Consider the following 23,449-nt stretch of genomic DNA (forward strand, 5'->3'; position numbering starts at 1 on the left):
CACCGCTTGGTGATGAGGTTATTTAACAAGTATTTTAAAGTTCACTTTAAAGAAAACGTTCGTTCTGAACAATTTGAACCATTTGGATTCTTAATATTAAATGTTTTATTAAATATATACCAATTGCACTGAAAGTTTTTACTTCATTGTAAAGTTTTTTAAAACAATAATACATATTATATTATAAATGTTCTGCAAATAAACTTAAGTTCTCATCTGAAATAAAATCTTATTTAGAATCGATAGTCGAGAAAAAAAGACTAAAACATCTTGGGCTGCCTAATTTTTAATTGAAAAATAAATGATAGTAGACAAATGTCTTCTTTCTTTAACAATATCAGTTAAAAACTGGACCTACTTTACGATGAACCTGTTTCATTACAAATTTCGTTGACTCTCAATTAGATGACATATCTTAAACAAATACTTCTCCAAGTCTTAAAAATCACAAAAAATATAACTAAAATGCACATTTATTTACCAAAAAAATAAACAAACTAAATATTTTTATTAATGCCATATAAAATATGTCTACTATAATGACAACAGAGAAACAAACTCACTTTTGATGCTCTTTTTGTAAAATGACTATGTAATTTGATATTACATTGCTTGTAAATAAAACCACACTGGAAAATATTTAAACGATATTTACACAACAGATACACATAAAATTGGTACATAATTTCAATGTTCATTTGTGAACTTTCTCTACAAATAAAACTTTACAAGTTTGCACCTGTCAAAATTAATGATTTTAACTTTTACTGAGTTGTATTGGAGTATGTTCTACTAGTTTTGGCATTTTGATTAACAAGTTTTTACTTAAAAATTATACATTTTTATATAATAGTATCAATAATATTCAAAAACAAATATATCCTTAACTAATCCCAATGTTTTGATCCCATTGATTTGAATTTCTTACACCGGTGTTTATAATTGAAATATATTGTGGAAATATCGCATATATTAAAAAAATTGTTAAAAATATACATTTTTAAAGATATTTTTAAATTCGGCGAGACTGACCATTTCTTTCTCGTAGTACTGAAGTAGACACGACATATTATTCTAAATTATACTTGTTGCAACAGCAGTGTACAAAGAGGATTTGACTCTTGTTTGACATATTTTTGAAAAATAATGATGTGAGATGTTTTCATTGTTAAAAGACGCTTTTCCTTGTAAGTGGAAGTCAAGACCACCCTCATTTAACCGATGAATACTGTTCTGGGTAGAGGTGCACACCTTCGACGGTAAATATTGAACAATCTGAAAAAAAAACAATGAATAAGATGGTTTTTAAAACACATTAACACAAAGGAAAACAATACAATGATTTATTATATTATATTCACTACTAATTTATGCAGTACATAACTAGAAATCTTTTATTTTCGAGTTCGATCTTAAAAGTTCCAAGAAATCAGTAATGAAACATTAGTAATGAAAAAGAAAGTGACTTCAGACAATAATCTCTGTACTCTAAAAAACTTATTCACACAAACATGATATTCGTCGATCAAATACAGAGTATGATGTACTAAAATAGTAGTGTATTGTAGTGTGATGTTTAATTTTATGTTTATAACATTTTATTCTTGTTGGATAGACCGCAATTGACGAAATGCCCCTGAAGATGCTCTAGGGAGCGAAAGTACTTGGGCAAGATTAAATTAATAAAACTGTACTCGATATCTGCCTTTTATTTGATCAAAGTACATAACTTATTGGATGAGGTTAATAATAATAATTGTCCTATGTTGCTTTCACATTATGTCAAAAATACCACAAGTTAATATAGCAACGAAACAAGATCTTCAAAAAATTTATATACAGTCGAGAACATTGCATAATACATACTACGTATTATCCCGGACAAGAACTAAATGCATCCTGAAAGAAGATAATAACTGAACCAATAGATTCCAATTGTTTCAAAAGACAGTCTAACAACCCATTGATGTCCTATAAACATTGTCGAAAGATATTTAAAACCGCTATAACATAAAAAATAAAGTTTTATTTAAAAATGCTTTATAAAAGGTATATAATTCAACAGACCTTTTCGGGCTATATCACAGAACGTTTTCGGACTAACCAGCCCATCATAAGTGCATTTACCAGGTCTACATGAGTCAAGTCACTAAATACAGTACCTACTACCCAAAATAAACAGTACTGAAACTGAAGCACAGATGTCTCTTTGTGCGCGCTGTCATATTCAAATTAACTAGTATAGACCTGTCAAGTAATCCTTAAGCAATTAATTATTAAGACCTAATTGTTAAAAATGGTGTTACGTACAGAGGAGAAAGTGTTTCTTGTGGAGCGTTATTTTCGCTCATACGGAATCGGCCGACGTAATAGCGCAAGTCTGCAATACGTGTGTGATCAATTCACATAACGGTTTAATAAAAGTTCTCCAAGTAATGTTGTAACTTTGAAGGCTGTTGAAAAGTTTAGAAATACGGGTAATGTATTGTGCCAACGAAAAGGAAACTCAGGGCGTTCCAGGACAGTTAACAACAACGATAACCATGAACGTGTTTTTGAGCGAATCTTGGAAAATCCGAAAGCCAGCCAGAGAAGCACAGCGTTGCATCTTGGCTTAAAAAGAACTTCCTTGCATTTCTGGGCTTTGCCAGACCAGATAAAGCTCAAGAAGTTCCTTTACATAACGCAAAAGTGAGTGTTTGGTGTGCAGTTTCGGGACACGGAATCACTGGTCCAGACTTTATAGAAGAAAATGGTAGGCAAGTCACACTTAATCAACAAAGGTACATACAAATTTTAACATGCTTTATCCCTGATCTATGTCAATTTTGTCGTGCAAGTAATTTGACATTTCGAGACTAATTTTTCCAGTAGGATGAGGCAACTTGCCATACTGCTTTCGCAGTTCGTCAATTTCTTCAGGGACATTTTCCAAACAAATTCATTTCACGATTTACTGACTTCCCCTATCCTGCACATTCTCCAAACTTAACATCTCCAGATGCATACATTTGGAGCATGGCTAAAACTGCCATTTTTAAACGGGCACCACAAACCATCAATGATTTAAAGGATGCCGTTAGAGCCTTCTTCGCGGACTTGAGATCTTTATTCCATAAAATTACGAGAAATCTGGAATATCGATATAAAGTCTGTCCTGAGAGAGAAGTAGCTCATTTAAAACATGTGATAAAGTGTCAATAATATGTATTTTTTAAAACAATAAAATAATTACAAGTTCAGTACTGTTTATTTTGGGCTATACTGTATTTAGGTAAAAACCCTTAAATTGGTACATTTGTTATTTATTACACTTTGTTAATAAGTTGGTATGATATTAACGAAAATACTTACCATCTGGCAGTTCGAGCAATTTTTTGGGTAAACCATCAAAATATGGATGTACCATCGCTTCTTCGGCACCTAATCGTTTTTGGGGATTTAACTGGAGAAGGCCACTAGCCATTGCTTCGCCGTGTACGATATCGTGAAGCGCCGACCAACAAAAGCCCAATTTTCTAGGTTTATGTTGGCCCAATTTATGGATTTTATAAAATCCCGGTAGTTGACTAACTCCGGGCCAGTCTTCTTCTGTTGGAGTACCTAGTATCTACAAAAAGAGTTATTGTATTAGCAATTTAGCACCGCATACACATGTAATAACAGAATGTTTAAAAATATATAAAATTGCATTTCATTTCTTGCATAACTGCAGTGAGCTTTTACTTTGGGAAGTAAATTAAATTTTAATTTTTTCAAAATTCCATTTTGCAAACGATGTCATATTAAGAGAACAAAACGTTAAAAATAAAGTCTATATTTTTAAAATAAGGGTGACATTTGAAATAAATAAATTAATAAAATTGAATAAGCCACAAGAAAATGGCTTTAGAACAATATTTTACTATTATTTCATATATTTATATAATTTTTCATAGGCTTTTGTCTTTTGTGTTTGCAAACTGGGTTATAGGGAGCGCCACTAATCAAACGTCAGTACTAAAACTGAATTTTACTGAATGAAGAGTCAACTGCGCACAAGTAGGAGAGGGAGGTTTTAGTTGGTAGGCAGAATAACAGGAAGGCATCTGTTTGCAGGACCTCCTTCTTCTAAGGGGAAATGGGCTAGAATGGGCATGTATTCCTCTACCCTGAATCCAACACACACCAGCCATCCCTAGGGATGGGTTGATCTGGTACGGTTTTTATAAATTTCCACCCTCAGAGAAAAACAAAGATAACCTTAATCCAAAATTTCAATACAATATGTGCAGTCGTGTAATGTGTAATGCGTAAAAGTGTAGCTATAATGAACTATCAAAGTTAACTGATTGTCGAAGAATTGAACATAAAGACATTGATCTAGATAAGAAAGCTTCACACCGAGTTGGTCTCTATTTTTGGCAATGAAGCACCACATCGGTGCACAATGTCGTAGGTATGGAGAATTCAAACATAGACGAATTACTCTTAGTCTCGATCCAAGGCAGGTGCACCAAAAGCGGTAGTAACTCAGGGACACGTCGATGATGTGCGCCTGCTTATATAGGAAGATCGACATGTGACACATTGGGAAATAAACGCGTCATTTAAATTTTTTTATTTTTTAAAAGGATTTTAAAAATATAACAGGACACACATCTGGTGATAAAAGAATAAAAAACAGCTAGGAAGGATTGATGTCAGAAAACTTGCTAGACCGCTTCAACGCAAGAAATTCAAAAAATGTGTACAACATCGTGAGTGATTGGGAATCGCAGATTTACTCATTCGATCATAAATTTGTTATAAAATTTGTCTCGAAACCAGACCATGTTGCAACAGTTCCTCTACAAGATCAAATAGCTGTTACTGCTTATTGGTACACATTAATTTATTTTTTGCAAGTTACCATTGAGCTTCTACACGAAACCACACGACGAATCATCATCTACCAAGACAATGCAAGTTCGCAGACAGCTCAAAAAACCACAATCCCAACCTAAGACTCAACGATCTTTATAATTTTCTGCAAACCAAAAATGAACTATGTAAAAATACATGCCAGTCAAGCCAATACAAGCCAATTGATGCTTTTAAAAATGCAATTTTAAATCAAACAAAAAAACTAGTAGAATAACTGTTCCAGAGATGGTTTGAGCAAATAAACCATTAAACTTGGTGGACAATACTTATTCCAGCTCGATCTGTAAAAATACAAAAAGACATTTTTCCCGTTCTCACAATTATTCTTCTTCCGGTAAAATTGGATTTCAAGTAGTTTGTTTAAGCCTAAATATTCCGTGGTTTTATATATATATATATATATATATATATATATATATATATATATATATATATATATATATATATATATATATATATATATATATTCTCTGTGCTGTTTTACACTTTAGGACCTTTCTGTATCTTTTCCAATACCGTATCTACATCTTACAGTCGATAAATGACAAATCATATCGATCGCATGGCTTTAATTTCATAGATTTTACTGTTATTATAAATGTTATTAGGTCATAAAAAGTTAATACTTACTTTAAATATCTTATCTAGTTGATCAATAGTGTCCCTGACTCCGGGAAATATGGCCATACCGGTAATCATCTCCACAAATATACAACCTACGCCCCACATATCCAATGAAGTAGAATAATCCGTACTTCCCAGTAGAACATCTGGTGGTCTGTACCATAACGTCACTACTTCATGTGAATAAGTATGACTGGGAACTGATTTGGCTCTCGCTAAGCCGAAATCGGCTAGTTTCAATTCACCGATTTCACTGATAAGGAGGTTCTGGGGTTTGACGTCACGGTGAAGCACTCGTCTTTTGTGACAGTATAATAGACCGCGTAATAGTTGGAAGAGAAATAATCGAACATTGCGAGGGTCCAATCCACCACTGTGTCGTTCTAGATACTGGGAAAGGTCGGTGTGCTAAAAATAATAAAATATTAGTTATAGAAAAGTAGTCTTATAAATTGGTAGTACCCATTTTTCTTTATTGGAACATAACACGCATCAACTTGAGTTAATTATGTAAGGCCTCATTTATAGATATAGTCATTTCATTTAATCTGTGACATTTGCTTTTCCATCGACCTTTTGCGATTTTATGAATGACAAACTTTACATATATTCTCATTTTGAGGAATTGAATACTTTTGTTTTTAATATGTAACTTAATTTGCTAAATACTGCCAATCTAATTCGTCTTTTTATTTTTGGCACTTGATTTTCAGTGAGGGCTTGGGGACTGGGGATCAAAAACTAATCCAAAAATTTTAATTATCTTTAAAATTTCGATCCAACCAATGATCTCTAAGTGATCTAGCGTGATTTAAGATAAAAGTTAAAGACGTTTGTATATTGTACTATCCTTCTTGCGTTTATATGAGAAAACAATATTTTTTTAACAAGCCGACTCTTCACGACTTTAAAAAGAGCTTTTAGAAGAAAATAAGCGAAATACCTCATGGACAGTTAGAACATTTTTTATACTTGTATATTGTTTCTTTAAAAGTTTTTATGCTCAGCTATATATACATTATATATATATATATATATATATATATATATATATATATATATATATATATATATATATATATATATATATATATATATATATATATGTATTAGTATTAAATTATATATTCCTATCGGATTGTTTTGTTAAGTGCTTTCCTTATCTAATAACCTTGTAACCTTGTTTACCTGATTTTGATATTTTCTGTGTACGGTCGTTAGCATAATTTGTTCCTAGAGGCTCACTAATTACATATCAGAAGTGCCAAAGTAGTAGTTTAGATAATAACGTTATTTTATTGTGCTTTAGCTACAAATTCCATGAAGTCGTTTTGAAATGTTTTGCAAATTTCATTGTGTTTTGTTTATTACGGGATTAGGCTTATGCAAATTTTGGGAAAATATTTCGAGCCATGTTGAAGGGGTATAAAAAATATAGGTGGGTAAATATCCTGGTGGATTTTATACTTATTTCTGAATCATTAGTATAAAGTCTGTGCAGAGGTCTGTTTCAATTGCGTTATACACGAGAGAAAACTAAAATTACCGGAGAGAAAACAAAATAAACATCATCACATAAAAGCGGACAGTTCGTAGCTCTATAACAACGTGGACAAGCACAGCACAGTGTAGGCCCCCAGGTAAAATGATTTTAATATATAATAATTATGATTTTTCTTTTTCAGACATCCTACAAAAAAAATTATAAAAAACTCAACAAACGGCTTCGGCCAACAAAAAAATTATAAAAATTACTGACAAAAAACCGGCGAAAGCCAACAAAAAAATTAACAAAACCATATAAAACCTTGAGCACCAAGTCTGAATTGGGCGTAGCCCAGAGCGGAGACTTGAGGCTCAAGCAAGCAATTTTAGTTTCGCGGACAAGCCACAAGAGGATAACAGAACTAAAGCACCTAACGCTAGCCTTAATTTTAATCGGATAGGGTACTGTGTTGGAGTTCTATCACCCAGGACTCCCACATGAAAAGCATTTGGCTGATAGCTGTGCCCCTATCGCGCATCAGAGTGCAATAGGGAGGAAAGGGGTGCATTACAAATTGCACAATAAAACCTTACGAACTAATACGTTTAAGTTGCTGCATTTGATACCCAAATCTATAAAAATACTTTATTTACTTGTACATAAACGTACTGTAATTTATTAGCTATTCTTTAGGAAACTCTTCAACTGAATAATATGGTCTTTCAGATAGATAGGCTTTTGTCATTTTACGGAACTTAAGGAAAGAAGTTGCAGATTTAAGATGCAAAGGGAGATGGATATATAATTTTTTTGCCGAATATAATATAGATTTCTTTACAAACTCAGTGGACGGGATCAATAAATACACACCATTGGTTGAATTTCTGGCGGAGTCTTGCTAGAAAAACATGTAGGTGTTTTACAAATATTTGCTTTTAAATCATCCAACCAGCTACCTCATCCTTTCTCCTACAGGCGGGGTTGATACCCTTGGTAAGATAGTTGCAGAATACAGCTGTAACAGGCAATCCACTAGATGGCCAGCTGTTTTCTTTATGAGTTTGATCGATCTTGCGGTAGTGAATACCTTTGTTTTATGGAAACAGCTCCACCCAAATTGGAAATCAGAATGCCGCCGCAAAAGATGATTGTTCTTTTGGAATTAGGGAAGGGAACTAGTAGAACCTCATATAAGGAGGATAAGTAACACTACCATATGCACCAAGTTGACTAGAAAGACAGTTGAAGAAATAAACTGAATATTGAATAATATCAGTTAGCACCCCACCACAAATCAATGGGAACAAGTACGACCCGAGTGCAAATTACGCAAACAAGGTAGATGTCATGCGTGTTTTAGATCCAAAGACAATGAAGTTCAATCAAAATAAATCTTGTGTAAGAATTTTTTATGTCTAAAACACAGCAAAACAACAAAAAATTGTAAGAAGTGTTAAATTTAATTGTATATAACGTAAATAATTATATTTTAGAAACAGACGATCTTTTAAAAAATTTATAATTTACTTTCATTAAATTGTTCAAATAACTCCAACAGTACCAACATATGACCAACCAAAAACAATTTGATCATAGTTTCCTTCCCACGAAAGTTTTTATTTTAAAAATTAAGAAAACTGTTGGGCGTTGGGGTGAGCATTTACCCCACCCGGTGTCAGGAGTTTTGAAAATCACCCAGAGCCGGAAAGGTTAAAAGTCGAAAAACTTCGTTCTGATTCTGCTAAGGTCATTGGAGTTATCCCATTAATTTTTAACAATTTTATAGCTTGTTAAAATATTTCGCATAGATTATTCGTTAAGAATGTATAGATAAATAATTCATAACCCCAACGATTCTTTATATCTTATCTCGGTTATATCACTTATAATTCCGTCTTCAGTCTGGCTTTACAGAATGTGGGATAAAAAGTAACTATGTATAGGACGCAAATTGTTTTTTCATTTGTATCACAATAATCAAAAATATAAGTTAGGTGTATTTTAAATCAAGATAGAGAATAACGACCATCCAAAGTTTAAATCTAATGAAGTATTGTCAAATTAGTTATGTGTATTTTTATTGTGACGAAATGGGTCTCATATAATGATTAAAACACGAAAAATGGTAGAATTTCTAAAACAAGAAAATCATAATTTTAATTTAACTAATTTAATAATTTATTAATATGTATAAAGAAAACAACCGCCAAAGAAAACATATAAAATCGCCTTAATTGTTAATTAGATATTAAAAATTCAGGAGGTGCAGTCTGTAGGTATTTTCACATTTATCTTTTGAAATAGAAAAATTGTTGACAGAGTTTGTGTACATTATCAGATCTCACCCGAAGACACCAAAAGTACCCATATATCAGTAATACATTTTATGGATGTTCATTTGTTCATATCCAATTGTATTGTACTTACCACATATTCGAAAACGAAGGTTAGTGTCTGTCTGGTATGTACAATGTCATGTAAAGTGACAATATTTGCATGTTTCAGTTCTTTCAATAAGGAAGCCTCGCGGATAGCAGTAAATGGAGCACCCTCTTCTTCTTGCAGAATTATTTCTTTTAATGCCACAACTTGGTTTTGTAAACTGAAATAAAAGACGAAAAGTGTATTAAATAAATAATGGACATATGTAAATAGTACATATACAATGTAAAAAGTCCCTACAATATTTTCATCAAATGTTATTCAAAAGATTCTTAGCCTTATTTCGGCTTCCAGTGTTTGGTTCTTTGCAATATACTCTTACTGCATTTCAATGTCTTAGTCATGCTGATTTTATTTTACATTATTTGTCAATGCATATTTGTGGAAAATCATGTTTGGTGTATCACTTAATCATTCAAATTAACAGTGAAACTGGAACAAAACCATGAAGTGGAGATATCCAGGAGTGGCTAGTATACCTGTTGAATACAAAGCACGTGGTGTTCGTGTGTATTAAGGTATAAAAAATGCTTATTAAAAGCTTAAAAATTTTTATTTTAAAGAAGATCTTTTCGGAATTGAATCATTCCATCATCAGTTTAATAAAAAGTTGTTAAAAACATTGTATAGCCACAGAAAAACATTGGAAGGACGTCAGTATTAAAAAACAATCCTCATGGTATTTACAAAGGTAAATGCAATAGACTGTTAACTTTGTTAATTAATAAAATCTGAAAATGGGCGCATCTTAGTGACCCCCTGGAACTGGTGAGGTTTTATCGACTTACATTACCTCTGATCTGTGCTGGAGTCTAGGGCTAACTGATAGAAAGATGCTATGTAGTGACTACATCATTCCACTTGACATTGACGGGTACTAACTGATTTTTCATACCATCGAGATTTTCCAGTATATCGAGATAAATGTCGTCACTTAAATTGCCTGGTATGAACAAGGGGCCAATTATAGCATCGCCTAATATTCCCGCCTAAACATTCAGTTTTTCAGTATATTGAGTGTGACCTCTGAATCGATGTGGGTTCGCATTCCTCCAGTACCGACAGTTTTGTTTATTTACATTATCATTCAGCATAAAAGTACATTCATCAGCGAAACAAATATTTTTTAACATTCTCGGTTCAACGCGAATTCTTTTAGTCATGAGTTCACAAAACTCAATTCGTCGGTTTGGATCATCATCGCCTTGTTCTTGAAGAATTTGTGTTTTGTACGGGTGAAACTTATGTAATTTCAATACCTTTCTAACCAACTCATGTGAAAGTCCCGTCATTGCAGATACTTGACGTGTTGATGCGGTAGGCAACTTGAACTGCTGTTACATGGAAGGGGTGAAGTAACTGTTCCTAAACCGTTCTCCACATTTTCATACGACATACCCCTAATTCAGCATCATCCTCATGCTTGCTTCGGGGTGCTCAACAATACGGTCTAGAATAGCATTATCATTTACACGGTTTTTTGCGGGACCACTCTTACCACGTACTTGGTTTTGTAATGTCTCAGTTTCTCTACCTTATCTGCATAACGCCTTGCTGCTGTCGCACCATTCTCTAACATTCACCTAATTAAAAAAAATCATGATTTCCGTAGTTGTTATTCTTACTTAAGACGATGTGCATATCTGCCATTGCAGAAAAACTGTAATTTTTCATTTTCAATCAAATTAATTCAAACAAAACCTTCGTTGAAAATTAATACCTGTCAAAGCACTATCAAGATAGACAACACGGCAACAATTTGAATACTCGAATAACTTGATATTTGTGAAAATCAAAGTTTAAAAACTGACTGTATCTTCTAAATTAATGATTTTACAAAGAAATACTAATAGACAAAAAAGTTGTAAAATCGATATGCCACTCCTTTGACGTCCCGTTTTTAATCCAATATTATACTACAAAAAAGTTAGACGGGAAAAGGTTTTGACATCCCTTGTTTTGATTGGTATGGCTAATATGGTTTTATTAGCCATGGCATTCTCACACATAATATGAATTTTCACAATATTAAGCAATTAAAACAATATTAAAAAATTCGGTTTTATTTTGTAACTTTATTACCCAGACTTTTTTCTAGATGCACTTTTTGCATATAGACAAGTTAGGCCAAATCACTTATTTTCATCTCTAAAAATCCTAGTATAATTTGAAAATGAATTTAAAAATCTTTTTGTGGCACACTGCATTTTGAATTAGGACCGATTAATAGTTCGATTGTCTTTTAAATTTACATATAGAAAGTAATTATACAAAATAGAATTATTTGTTTGTGGACATTTTTTTTAAATAAACCCTATTTTCCTTTGTGTTAAAATATTTAAAAAATTACTAGAAAATACATCTTTTCCTAAGAATTGTTTTTATTTTATTTTCAGCTTTCTTCTAATGCAAAAATATTTCTAAAAGTTCCATCGTTTAGAAGTATTCTTTTTACTTATCTTTTATTACAAAGTGCATAAACTCGCTTCCTTGTTTCCGATTTCATTCTATGCAAATACAAAAGCTCTTCTAAAAATCCGGTACAATTTATTATGAAATTTATTTGAACATCCTGTTCGTTCCCAGAATATAAGAGGACTGAGAAAGGATGGCTAAGGACAAAACTTTAACTAACGAAAGGGCAAACTTTAATACGGGTCTGGGGTCCAGTTTAAATAAGTCGGAAGGACCTTGTGATGCGGTATTTAAGCATATTTAAATGTAATTAGACAGAATGCTTTAACTGTAGACCGGTGGTTATTTTGCTGTCCTTGAAAATTTTTATATCCTATTGCTGTGTATTACTTAAATAATTAAAATTAAATTTTTTAGTCGGGATGAAGGGTCCACTGATACTTTATCAGATTCCATTTTATTTGCAAAGCACTTTTAACTGTTTATTAAATGTATTTATAAAAAACTTATACTTAATTTTTTTTTCTTACATCCTGTATTTATTGTAATCTGTTTCTACAATAAAAACAATACTCAATAAGTTTATCACGTAATTAACACAGGGGAGATCCGTCCAGTGACAAAAATCGTTTAAGATAAATTTCTAATATATATAAATATTTGAAATATAAATAACACTTTACAAAGACATTACTAACATACTAAGAAAATAGTAATAGTTAAAATACACACACACAATTATACGCTATTGGTATATACATATAGTATAAGTTGTAGCTATAAAATATAGAGTATACGTTTATGTATGTAAAGGTATGGAAAGGTCTAAGGGATCACGGCGTTTTAGTCTTCCTCTCCTCGGTCGCTTAAGTAGGTCTTGGGCAAGCATATTTGGATGGTTCAGTAGTCTATTTTTGTAAGTGCCACTGAGTGAGACAACGGTGTCTTTAATATTTTGGATCTGAAGGTCTCGATGTATAACATAATTGGGCACGTACCACGGTGCATTGGTAATATGTCTAAAAACTTTAGAGTGGAAACGCTGAAGTTTCAGTAAGTGAGAATTAGATGCTGTAACTCATATCTGTATACCGTAGGTCCAAACTGGCTTTAGAATACATTTATACAGTAATAATTTATTATGTAGACTTAATTTGGATTTTTGGTTCATGAAACAATACATTTTCCTGTATATTAATCCTAGTTGCAGTCGCTTTGTCCAGATGTGCTTTCCCCAATTTAGTCGGCTGTCAAAATGTACTCCCAAGTATTTAACATCACTTTTTTTGGGTATTCTGGTATTGTTTATGCGCACAGATGGTACACTCTCTTTTCGTAAAGTAAATGTTATATGTGCTGATTTGCTGCTATTTACTTTAAATCACCATAGTTTTAACCATTTCTCTAGTTCATTTAAATGAATTTGTAAATTTTGACAGGATGTTACCTGGAACCGAGCTAGAAGCCATTATCACAGTATCATTTGCATAGGTAGCAATTGTGCTGTTTACTCTTGTGGGAATATCTGCTGTATTTAAGCATATTTAAATGTAATTAGACAAAATGCTTTAACTGTAGACCGGTGGTTATTTGGCTGTTTTTGAAATTTTTTATATCCTATTGCTGTGTATTACTTAAATAATTAAAATTAAATCTTTTAGTCGGGAGGAAGGGTCCACTGATACTTTATCAGATTCAATTTTATTTGCAAACCACTTTTAACGGTTTATTAAATGTATTTATAAAAAACTTATACTTAATTAATAAATTATAAAGCTCACTCAGAATTGTTATTTTAAGTAATTTTCATGAAGCAAACTTTAAAAAATAATATTTTAATGCAAAAATATAAACATGGAACATATATATGAACTTTTTATTTATTATACACAGACAAATATAAACAAAAACTAAAAAATCTATTGGAATATGAAATTATCAGGTCCTATTGACTAAAAAATAAAGAAATTGCACATAAATATGAGACAACAGTCACACAAAATCTAGAAATTACAAATAAAATCACAGCTTTTATAGAATTTTTTAAACAAAAAAGAATTTTTAAATAAAATTTTATTTTTGGCAATATAATTGTCAAAAATAAAAAATTTTAAGTTTGCATTTATGACATTGAGGCTTATTTGTAATTGGTTGCTATTTTAACTTATTTATAAATTCAATTGTTTTTGTATTAAAAAAATGTTTTCAAAATTATACTAAAATTTCAGAGAAGCATTTATTAGATTAGGACATTTTTATATTAATTATTTTTGAGATGTATTAGCAGCAATTTTTTATTTACTAAACTAATTTTATTTGGTGAGTTAACAAAAATTGTTTTTTCTATCTAGTTCAACTTTGTATGATATTTTGTATATCATAATAATATGCTTTTTTTAACAGCTCTTGATAATAATTGTAAACACAATTGAAAGCTCGAGATAAAAAATAGTTAACCAATAGCCCTTTTATTGACTCTAACCCATATATATATATATATATATATATATATATATATATATATATATATATATATATATATATATATTTATATATATATATATATATATATATATTTATATATATATATATATATATATATATATATATATTTATATATATATATATATATATATATATATATATATATATATATATGTATATATATATGTGTGTATTTATATACACTTCTTTCCTTATATATCAATGTAAACATATGTAATAGCTTATTTTTAGCTAAAATTAAGTAATATTAAATTATTTATTAAAGAAAGTGTGTTTTAACTTTTCCTATAGTTAACAATGAAAGTATTCCAATAAATATCGATTTTTTGGGGGAATCTTTTATTCGTAAATTGATTAAACAAAGTAGACTGTTTATTAGTTAATTAATTTATAAACAAATTACATATTTGTAATATACGCAAAAAGTGCGTACAAATTAAAACAAGAAAGATTAAAGTCAGTTGAATAGATCCGGAGATATAAACAATTGTAGTAGTTTGAAGATACATTTTCATTTTTTTGAACTATATTTTTGACAATTTTTTTACTAAACTATTTTATTTAAATTCGTGTAAAAATGTCAGCTTTTCGATACAAAAAAATATTTTATCTTCGAGCAATAGTTTAAAAGTGATTCTAAATGTTTATAAATCAAAAATAACCGTAATTTTAAAAAAGGGTTTTGCGTTGTAAAAAGTAATTTTTTTACACTTTTTTTGGTGTATATTGATAGTTTAACTCTTAAACTTTCATTTGGCTGCGTAGAATAACTGTATCTTAATTATTTTCTGACTAATGTGACTGCAAAAAAAGGTCTCTGATATAAACAAATAGAATAACTTTTAAACTAATTAATGGATCGATCTGAAATTTTGTGGGTTTATTAAAGACCACAATATGCAACTTTGGGCGGAATAATAAATACATAGGTTGATTTTTACAATAGTTATAAACAAATAACGTTTTTGCCTTATTTTGCACTTTTTGAAGCAACAAATTAATTTTCCAACTTTTGAAAATCGCCATTTTACAGGTTTCTTTATGCTTTAAAAGATAAGTTTTGTAATTTTACCTCAAATATTAAACAAATCAACGGTAAGCAAAAAATCGAAACAATGGCATTTTTTACAATAAATTGTTAATAACTAAAAAAAGACGCCGAAATTTATGCGACAAACATATAGGTTTTTTTATATAGGCCTATAATAACTAAAAAAATTGTCAGATATCTGGATTAGTCACAGTCCCGTGAGAAATCTTATTTCCCTGGTCTAATATCCCGTTTGCACTTAATGAAATCCATATCCTTTTACTGTGGCGATATAAGTTAAGAGTATTAAAAAAAAACTTTAGGTTTAATTTTTGTATTTTAAACGTGTATCCTTTCGATGTCCTTTTAAATATATACGTATACACTTTACATACACTAACTTTTGAGAATATTCTAAATAATGCAAACAATATTTCTGAACAAAACATTCTGAGCACGACCTGGAAAACTACTCGTACATGTCTACTAGAATTAATTCTATTTTAGAATTTCAACGTTGTAACTTACTTGCTAAATCCTTTGTACACGGTTGCATATGAACCTTCACCTAATTGTTCTAATTTAATATAAGCTTCTGACTTTCCGAACGGAGAATCACCCTGAAACAAAATATAAAAAAAATTATACTTTGCTCTATTCTTTAAAAATAGTTTGTGTTGTATATTGTAAGTATATATTTTTTAGTAGTGATAATAAATTATAATAAATTTTATGAAACTGTTGAAAACAAAAGTTTTCAGTGTTTTATTGCTTGATAAAATAAACTTCCTTCAAGGAACGGTCGAATCCATCACTTATTTTGTTGTTTTATAGTTCTTCTAACATAACAGTTAGTATCTTAAATCTTTGTAACATATTCTGGATTACGATTTCTCATAATAGTATTTGATAATGTATTTTACTATTATTCTCTTTAATTTGATTAATTACGGATTACATAAAAGTATCCCATTTAAAGTACACGACTCCTAGTGCCGGGACACAAGTAACAATACATTAGCTTACAGGGCAGGCATCAAATTTCCGAAAGTCTTTCTAGGTCATAATAATGAAAAGACCTTCTCTAATCTCACAAAATCAATAATAAAATGGTGGCATCTCCTGTATTCCATAATTTCAGTACAATTTATGGAACTGAGAATCCAGTTCCGGAATCAAACTGAGAATTTCAGGGGAACACTATTAAAAGTTAGAAAAATCAGGATAGGTTCTTGGAATCTTCTAAGTCTTACAGTTAAAGGTATGGAGTTAGTAAATACGATTAAAAGAAGAAGAGTGCCGACTACTTATATTCAAAAGACGGTGGAAAGTACAAAATGCGAAATACCTAGGTGAAGGATTCAAATTGTGTGTATGTAGGGAAAGTAACAATAGGAACGGATGTGGTATACTTAATTGCTGATATAGAAATGAAGAATAACATAGTAGAAGTTGCAAGAACGAGTGAGAATAATGTCAGTAAACTTTCTACTTAAAAAAAAGTGTATCAATGTTGTGAGTGTACGCTCCTCCAGGCGGGCTGGGTGATAATGAAAGAAACGCTTTATTAGCTTATTAGACAGAGAATTACCAACAGCATTAGATATGGCGATTGTTAACACATTCTTTCAAAAGAGAGTCATGTTATCACATACTAAAGTCGACAAAATCCCTTTCCAATTTTATGACAAAAAAAGGAAGATATACGTGAATGTGTGGGACTGTAAGGTAAAAGTTAGTGAGACGGTAAGACAACAACTTGCTTGTGCTGGACATTGAAGTAAAAAGCAAAAATAAATGAAAATTTCGGAGGGGATCACAAGGAAAGCAAAATATTTTAATCAGATTAGATTTATCTGAGACGAAAATCATAAAGTAGTAGTTCACAAAAAGGATATCAAAAAGCGATGGGAAAAATATTTTGACAGTTTATTAAATGAAGAATTTGACAGAATCACATTTGAGATATTACTAACAATAATGGTCACTAAAATAACAAACGAGGAAGTTGTTCAATCACTTGAACTCAAAAATAAAGAAAGGTAAAGCAGTTGTACCAAATGATATCCGTGGGAACGTGTGGACAGCCTTAGGACAAACAGGAACAAGTGGCTAACAGGTTTGTTGAATAGAATTGTGGAAGTAGTACAATTGCCAGACTAATGGAAAAGCAGTATATTAGTACCTGTTTACAAAAACACAGGAGATACACAACAAGGCACAAACTACAGGGCCATTAAACTAATTATACTAAAATCACAATCAAGATGCACTAGAAATAAATAAACCAAGCCACGTTAAATGTTACAAAGAGCACTCTGAAATAATGATTTACAATGTATATACATTGTATAAATCTCAAATCTTGATTTACAAAGTTTATACATTGTAAATCATGATTCGGGAGTGTTGCTCGTAACATTCAAGTGTCTTGGTTTGTTTATTTCTAGTGGATCTGGATTGTGATTTTAGTATAGTCACACCATGAAAATATGTGAAAAAACAGAAATAGACAATAACCAGTTTGGATTTATGCAAGGCAAATCAACAACAGATGCAATTTTCAGCTGATAAGGCTGCTGATGAAAAACTAGAAGAATAAAGAAACAAACGCTGTTGTGATATTAATTTATCTTGAGAAAGCATTATCATATTGGTCTCCCTAACTCTCGATTTCCTCGAGAGGTTATGTAGTAGACACTCAAAAAGACAGGAGTTCCCAGAGAGCATGTGAAGATATAAGAGACATGCATGAAAGAGTGACATCTAGTGTAAGGATATGTGTGAGAAGTGTTAGGTGTCATGTGTCAAATCAATTTGGACAAGCATTTGTTCAAACTCTTCAAAATATCACTTTACATACAAATTGGTACATACAAATTTGGTGTATGCATGGCTAATTAGTGTGGAAATCATTAAATAAATAATTACCAAAACCAAAATAATTACCAAAACACGCCAACAAAAAAAAAACAAATAAAAATGGAATTTGGAATTTTTCACCGATCTGATAAAACTTTACTTTAAAGTTACCGACACAAAAATAAACCAAAGAGTTATTATAAGCTCTTCCATCAGCTGTAATAAAAAACACTACAAACAAACGTAAATAAAAGCATATTGTTTTGTGCATTTTCCATTTTAACCTCGAGCTGTGTCTTAATGAGAAAATGAACAGGAGACTTAACGAGCACTTTGTTCGTTAAGAACTTGACGTAATTGTTTGTTGCTGGTAAAGTATTACATGGAAATATCGCTTAGGGATTTTTCCCGTATTTACCTATTTACTTTCTCTTTTCCAACTTATTAATAAGTCTGTGAGCTAATGCATAAAATTGCAACTTACAAAAAATTAATAAAAATCAACCTAAATAAATCTATTTTAGTTTCCTGTATTTTGATTCGATTGGGGATTATCATCAGTATGACAAAGTACCACAGGGGAAACTAATCGATATCCTAAAGACATCAAGACTCGATGATACGGATATAAGTATTCTGGTAATTTGTTCTGTTGAATCAAGTACCAATTCCAAAAGCTAGTTTCGAACCCACGACACACTCTCCATCAACCATCTAGCTGTATGTTCTGGTCTGTAACCGTTCGCAATATATCCATTGGTGACCTTTCTAGCACCATCAAAAAAGGGTTACACATTGGTATAATATATATAATAAAATATTTCTAATTGTATTTGTGATTATATCAAACAAAAAGAAAATAACAGATTCATAAGATATATTAGGAGGACAGAAATATACTCATATTATTCGCAGCGAACCATACATTTTTAACCCTACGTTAGGCGCGTGGTCTACGACTGTAGACCACATCTGTTTGAACGACGATTGTCTTGAATTGTGATATACTATGAGGCTGTGCCGTTCAGTAGCTATTAATAACACCGTAATCTATAAGTTCAGTATGTCCGTTGCAGCGAGCTAGTAAAGTGCTAATTTTTAAACACGTGTAAACACGATTGGTCTGCGATTGTAGACCACGCGCCTAACAGTGTGAAATTATTTTTCGAGTACCTACGTAGTATTTTTATATAATAAACTTGTCATAAATTAGGTAAGTGTTGTTTTTTCTTGAATTGTACTTCTCAGAAATGTATTCATATTTGTCAAATATTCAATTTTGTGTTTTTGCACAAATGTATGCATTATTTTGATACATAATTTTATACTATTTTTTCTTCTTTGTTTCAGAGAAACATGTCTGACTCTAAGAAAAGGCGTACACAGAGTAGTACAGACCCAGCTGTATGGTTAAGATGGTTTGAAGAGGAATCAAGTGGAGAGGAGAGCCCAGTAGATGAAAATGAGGAAGATGAAGAAGAAGAAAATGAAAATATAGTGGAAAGAAGTGATCATGAGACTGACTCAGAACTAGAACTAACATCAGATGAAGATGAATCACAAAGCAACGATAAACAAATTGGTGATGGCAAATTTTACAAAGGTAAGGATATGACGACAAAATGGAGAAAGGATTATGGTAATGTACAAGTGCGAACGCGTTCTCATAATCTTCTAACATAATCGAACTCATAATCTTCTAACATACTTACCCGGACCAAAACGTGATGCCCTCAATGCAATGCTTGCAATTAACTGTCATAAACTTTTTTTGTCTGACGCAATCATTCGAATAATAGTTTGTTCAACGAATATATATATATATATATATATATATATATTATATATATATATATATATATATATATATATATATATATATATATATATATATATTCAGAACATAAAAGAGCGATTTTGTAGGGAACAGGATGCTAGATTAACTGATGAAACGGAGATAAGAGCTTTGATAGGAATTTTGTTTTTAATAGGAACACTGAGAAGTTCAAGAAAAAACGCTCGCAAAGTATGGGATAATTCAAAAGGCAATGGAGTCGAATCATGTTACCTCGCTATGAGCGAAAAACGGTTTAGATTTCTACTCCGTTGTTTAAGATTTGATGATATCAATACACGAACAGAAAGAAGGGAATTAGACAAATTAGCACCCATTAGAAATGTTTTCGAAATTTTCTTGGCTAATTTTCAAAATAATTTCATCCCTAGTGCGTATCTGACTGTTGACGAGCAATTATTGGCTTTTAGAGGACGCTGCTCATTCAAGCAATATATACCCAATAAACCAGCGAAGTATGGGATAAAGATGTTTGCGCTGGTTGATGCAAAAACCTTTTACACTTTCAGTCTCGAAACACATGTCGGAACTCAACCTGATGGCCCGTATAAGGTTAGCAATACTGCTGAAGATATTGTACTACGATTGGTGCAGCCAATAGAGGGAACTCATCGTAATATTACAGGCGATAATTGGTTCACCAGTATTCCATTGACCAGAAAATTACTACATCAAAAAAAATTAACTTATCTCGGTACAATGCGCAAGAATAAGCGTGAGATCCCTGCTGAGTTCTTGCCTAATAAAAAAAGAGAAGAGAAAACTTCTATCTTTTGTTTCCAGGTGGATATGACGTTGGTGTCTTATTGTCCCAAAACAAACAAGTCTGTTATTTTGGTATCTTCAATGCACCACGATAATACCATTGATCCAAAAACAGGGGATTCCAAAAAACCTGATATCATCACCCGATATAACAAAACTAAAATTGGTGTAGATTGTGTCGATCAGTTATGTGTAAACTACAATGTTGCAAGAAACACGTGTCGTTGGCCAATGGTAATATTTTTTGACCTTTTGAATATATCGGGTATAAACGCTCTTTGCGTATATAAAGGAAATCATCCCTTTGAAACCAAAGTCAAGAGAAGTGAGTTTATTGAGTAATTTGCATGGGAATTGATCAAGCCTCAGACAGAGGCGAGGTCAACTAACACCTACGTGCCAGTAGAACTAAGAAGACGCGCGCGTGCTTTTCTTGGAATTGAAGCCCCGCCTGCTCCACCGGCAAAACCAGAAAATTACGTAGGACTTTGTCATATTTGTCCTCGAGCCTGCAACAAATCTACAAGAAAAGCTTGTGTAAAATGCAACCATTACGCATGCAAACAACACATGGCAGATATGTGCACTAGCTGCTTGACCAACTAAATATATACTTATTTTGTGCTCACTTTCATGACTTTCAAATGATTTTCTTTTGTCAATTTTGTAATATTAGTGTAATATTAGTGTAAGCTTAGTATGTATTAGTATCAGAAAATTACATTTGGTTTAATTTTACCGCACTAAGAATTTTATGTTGTTGTTCAAAACTTATTCCAGAAGAATAAAGGTAGAAAAACATTATTCCGTTTTTTTTTTAAATAACTACACACAGATATACGTATATTAATTAAAATGAATTTTATGTTAAAATATATGTATAAAAAAATCTATTTTTAATATCCTTTTAAAAATTTATCACATCAGATGTCAATTAATAATAAAAGAAAATGGTCTACATATGTAGACCACGCGCCCAAGGCCGCTACAAAATACCACGCGCCTAACGTAGGGTTAATTAATGTGCAATAACTCTTGTTGATTTTTATGCAGCTCTGACAGCGTTCACTAAAGCTGCTCGTTAAATATACTGAAACTAGAAACATGAATAAAAAGTAGAATTTTTACTCACCCCAAAAGCGGAGTATCTCTTTGTTCGTCGGTGGTCAGTACCCTGATTGAGCAACACTTCCGATTTGGGTCTCGGGGGTTTTCTCGGCCGTAGTATCACTTTCGTTTCTTCTCGAATATCATCATCTAACAATTTACTATCGCTAGAAACAGACAATTGCCTTTTCACCCTGTCATGTCCGGCAACGCTATTCCACTCTGTAACAAAGAAATGCAAATATAGATTTCATTGATATAACAATATAGATAAATAATTGGAAATATTATATTCAATAAGAGGGCGCGGTGTTTCATTAGATATAGATAGAAAAAATTATTGTTCGTAAAAACTATGCCTACCAAATAGAAACAAATGAAGACACTAGGTGGTTGGAACTGGCACTGAGGGTGCTACTACACATGAAAAAGGTGTGGATCTTCATGTATACCAAATGAATCCCAACATAGGTACAATTGTGATAGAGAATGTACTCAAACCTAAAAATCTTGTTATCCAAATCTCTATTTATCTTATTCGAATATATCAAGGTACTAATTTCAAAAGCGCTATGGACCCGACTCTTTGGTCTGTAAATGCATGTGTCTCTGATTTTCTATTAATCCGCTAATGTTGGTATCTTCCTGTTGTCGACTTCGTCTTTTAGTATTGCCAACCAGAGCCTGCTACATTTGCAGAGTTTGCTACACATTTTTCTTCATTAAGTACGATGAGAGCTGCTTCTTTAATTTTTCTCTTTTTCATGTCTGTTGCTTTCATAACGATGCATCTTTCCATTGTACCCTGTGTTCATTGTCCCAGGCATTTTTGCATATGCATGATTGGTCGATTTTGATTTAGGTTCTCTACTCATCTATTCTGACATTTAGTGGTCTTGCGATTTCGCTCACATAAAAATTGTTGCATTTAAAGGATAGTTTGTAGATGCAGTTTTTGGTCTTTCTTGTGTGTTGTTAGCTTTGATTTTGGACGGAATAGATCTCAGTGAATTGTTAGTTTTGAGTGTTGTTGTGATGTTGTACTTATTTCCTATCCTTTTTAATTTTTCTGATAAGCCCTTTATATATGGTATTGTTTTCATCTTTAAATCCCTTCTTGTTTATTTTGCTTATAGCGCTTTGTTGTTTCCTTTCTTCAATCTTACGAAATTCCTTGTTTATAAATGACAATGGGTGCAATCAATTGTGGCTTAATATAAACATAATATTTAACTTAGACATACCACAAGAAAACAGGTTCAGAACCTTTCCAGAAGAATTTGTTCTGTACGTATGTAGGCATGTTCCTTTGTTTCTCTTCTACCATCAAAGAGAGTTGAAAAGTCGTATTACTCATCTGCGTTTATTTATTCCTATCCTAATTTTTTCTTAACTAATTTTTCTAATTTTTATTAATGCCCTTATTATTGGAAACTAATTCTATGGATTACAA

At 31.6% G+C, this 23,449-nt stretch overlaps 1 protein-coding gene across 7 annotated transcripts in view; it reads right to left on the bottom strand.

Annotated features, from left to right (window-relative positions):
- Positions 1 to 270: 270 nt before the first annotated feature.
- Eip63E (cyclin dependent kinase Eip63E) overlaps positions 271 to 23,449 on the bottom strand; it is a 1,081,826-nt gene continuing 1,058,647 nt past the window's right edge. For all 7 annotated transcript variants that reach the window (XM_072534720.1, XM_072534722.1, XM_072534723.1 and 4 more), the window contains 6 exons: positions 22,022 to 22,218; positions 15,936 to 16,027; positions 9,443 to 9,617; positions 5,536 to 5,937; positions 3,355 to 3,610; positions 271 to 1,275 (listed from right to left, as the gene is read on the bottom strand). In XM_072534720.1, the coding sequence (XP_072390821.1) occupies positions 1,211 to 1,275; positions 3,355 to 3,610; positions 5,536 to 5,937; positions 9,443 to 9,617; positions 15,936 to 16,027; positions 22,022 to 22,218 (1,187 nt within the window). In that variant the 3' untranslated portion in view covers positions 271 to 1,210. The remainder of the gene's footprint in view (positions 1,276 to 3,354; positions 3,611 to 5,535; positions 5,938 to 9,442; positions 9,618 to 15,935; positions 16,028 to 22,021; positions 22,219 to 23,449) is intronic.

The sequence above is a fragment of the Diabrotica undecimpunctata genome, chromosome 6, assembly GCF_040954645.1.
Source record: "Diabrotica undecimpunctata isolate CICGRU chromosome 6, icDiaUnde3, whole genome shotgun sequence".
Taxonomy (NCBI): domain Eukaryota; kingdom Metazoa; phylum Arthropoda; class Insecta; order Coleoptera; family Chrysomelidae; genus Diabrotica; species Diabrotica undecimpunctata.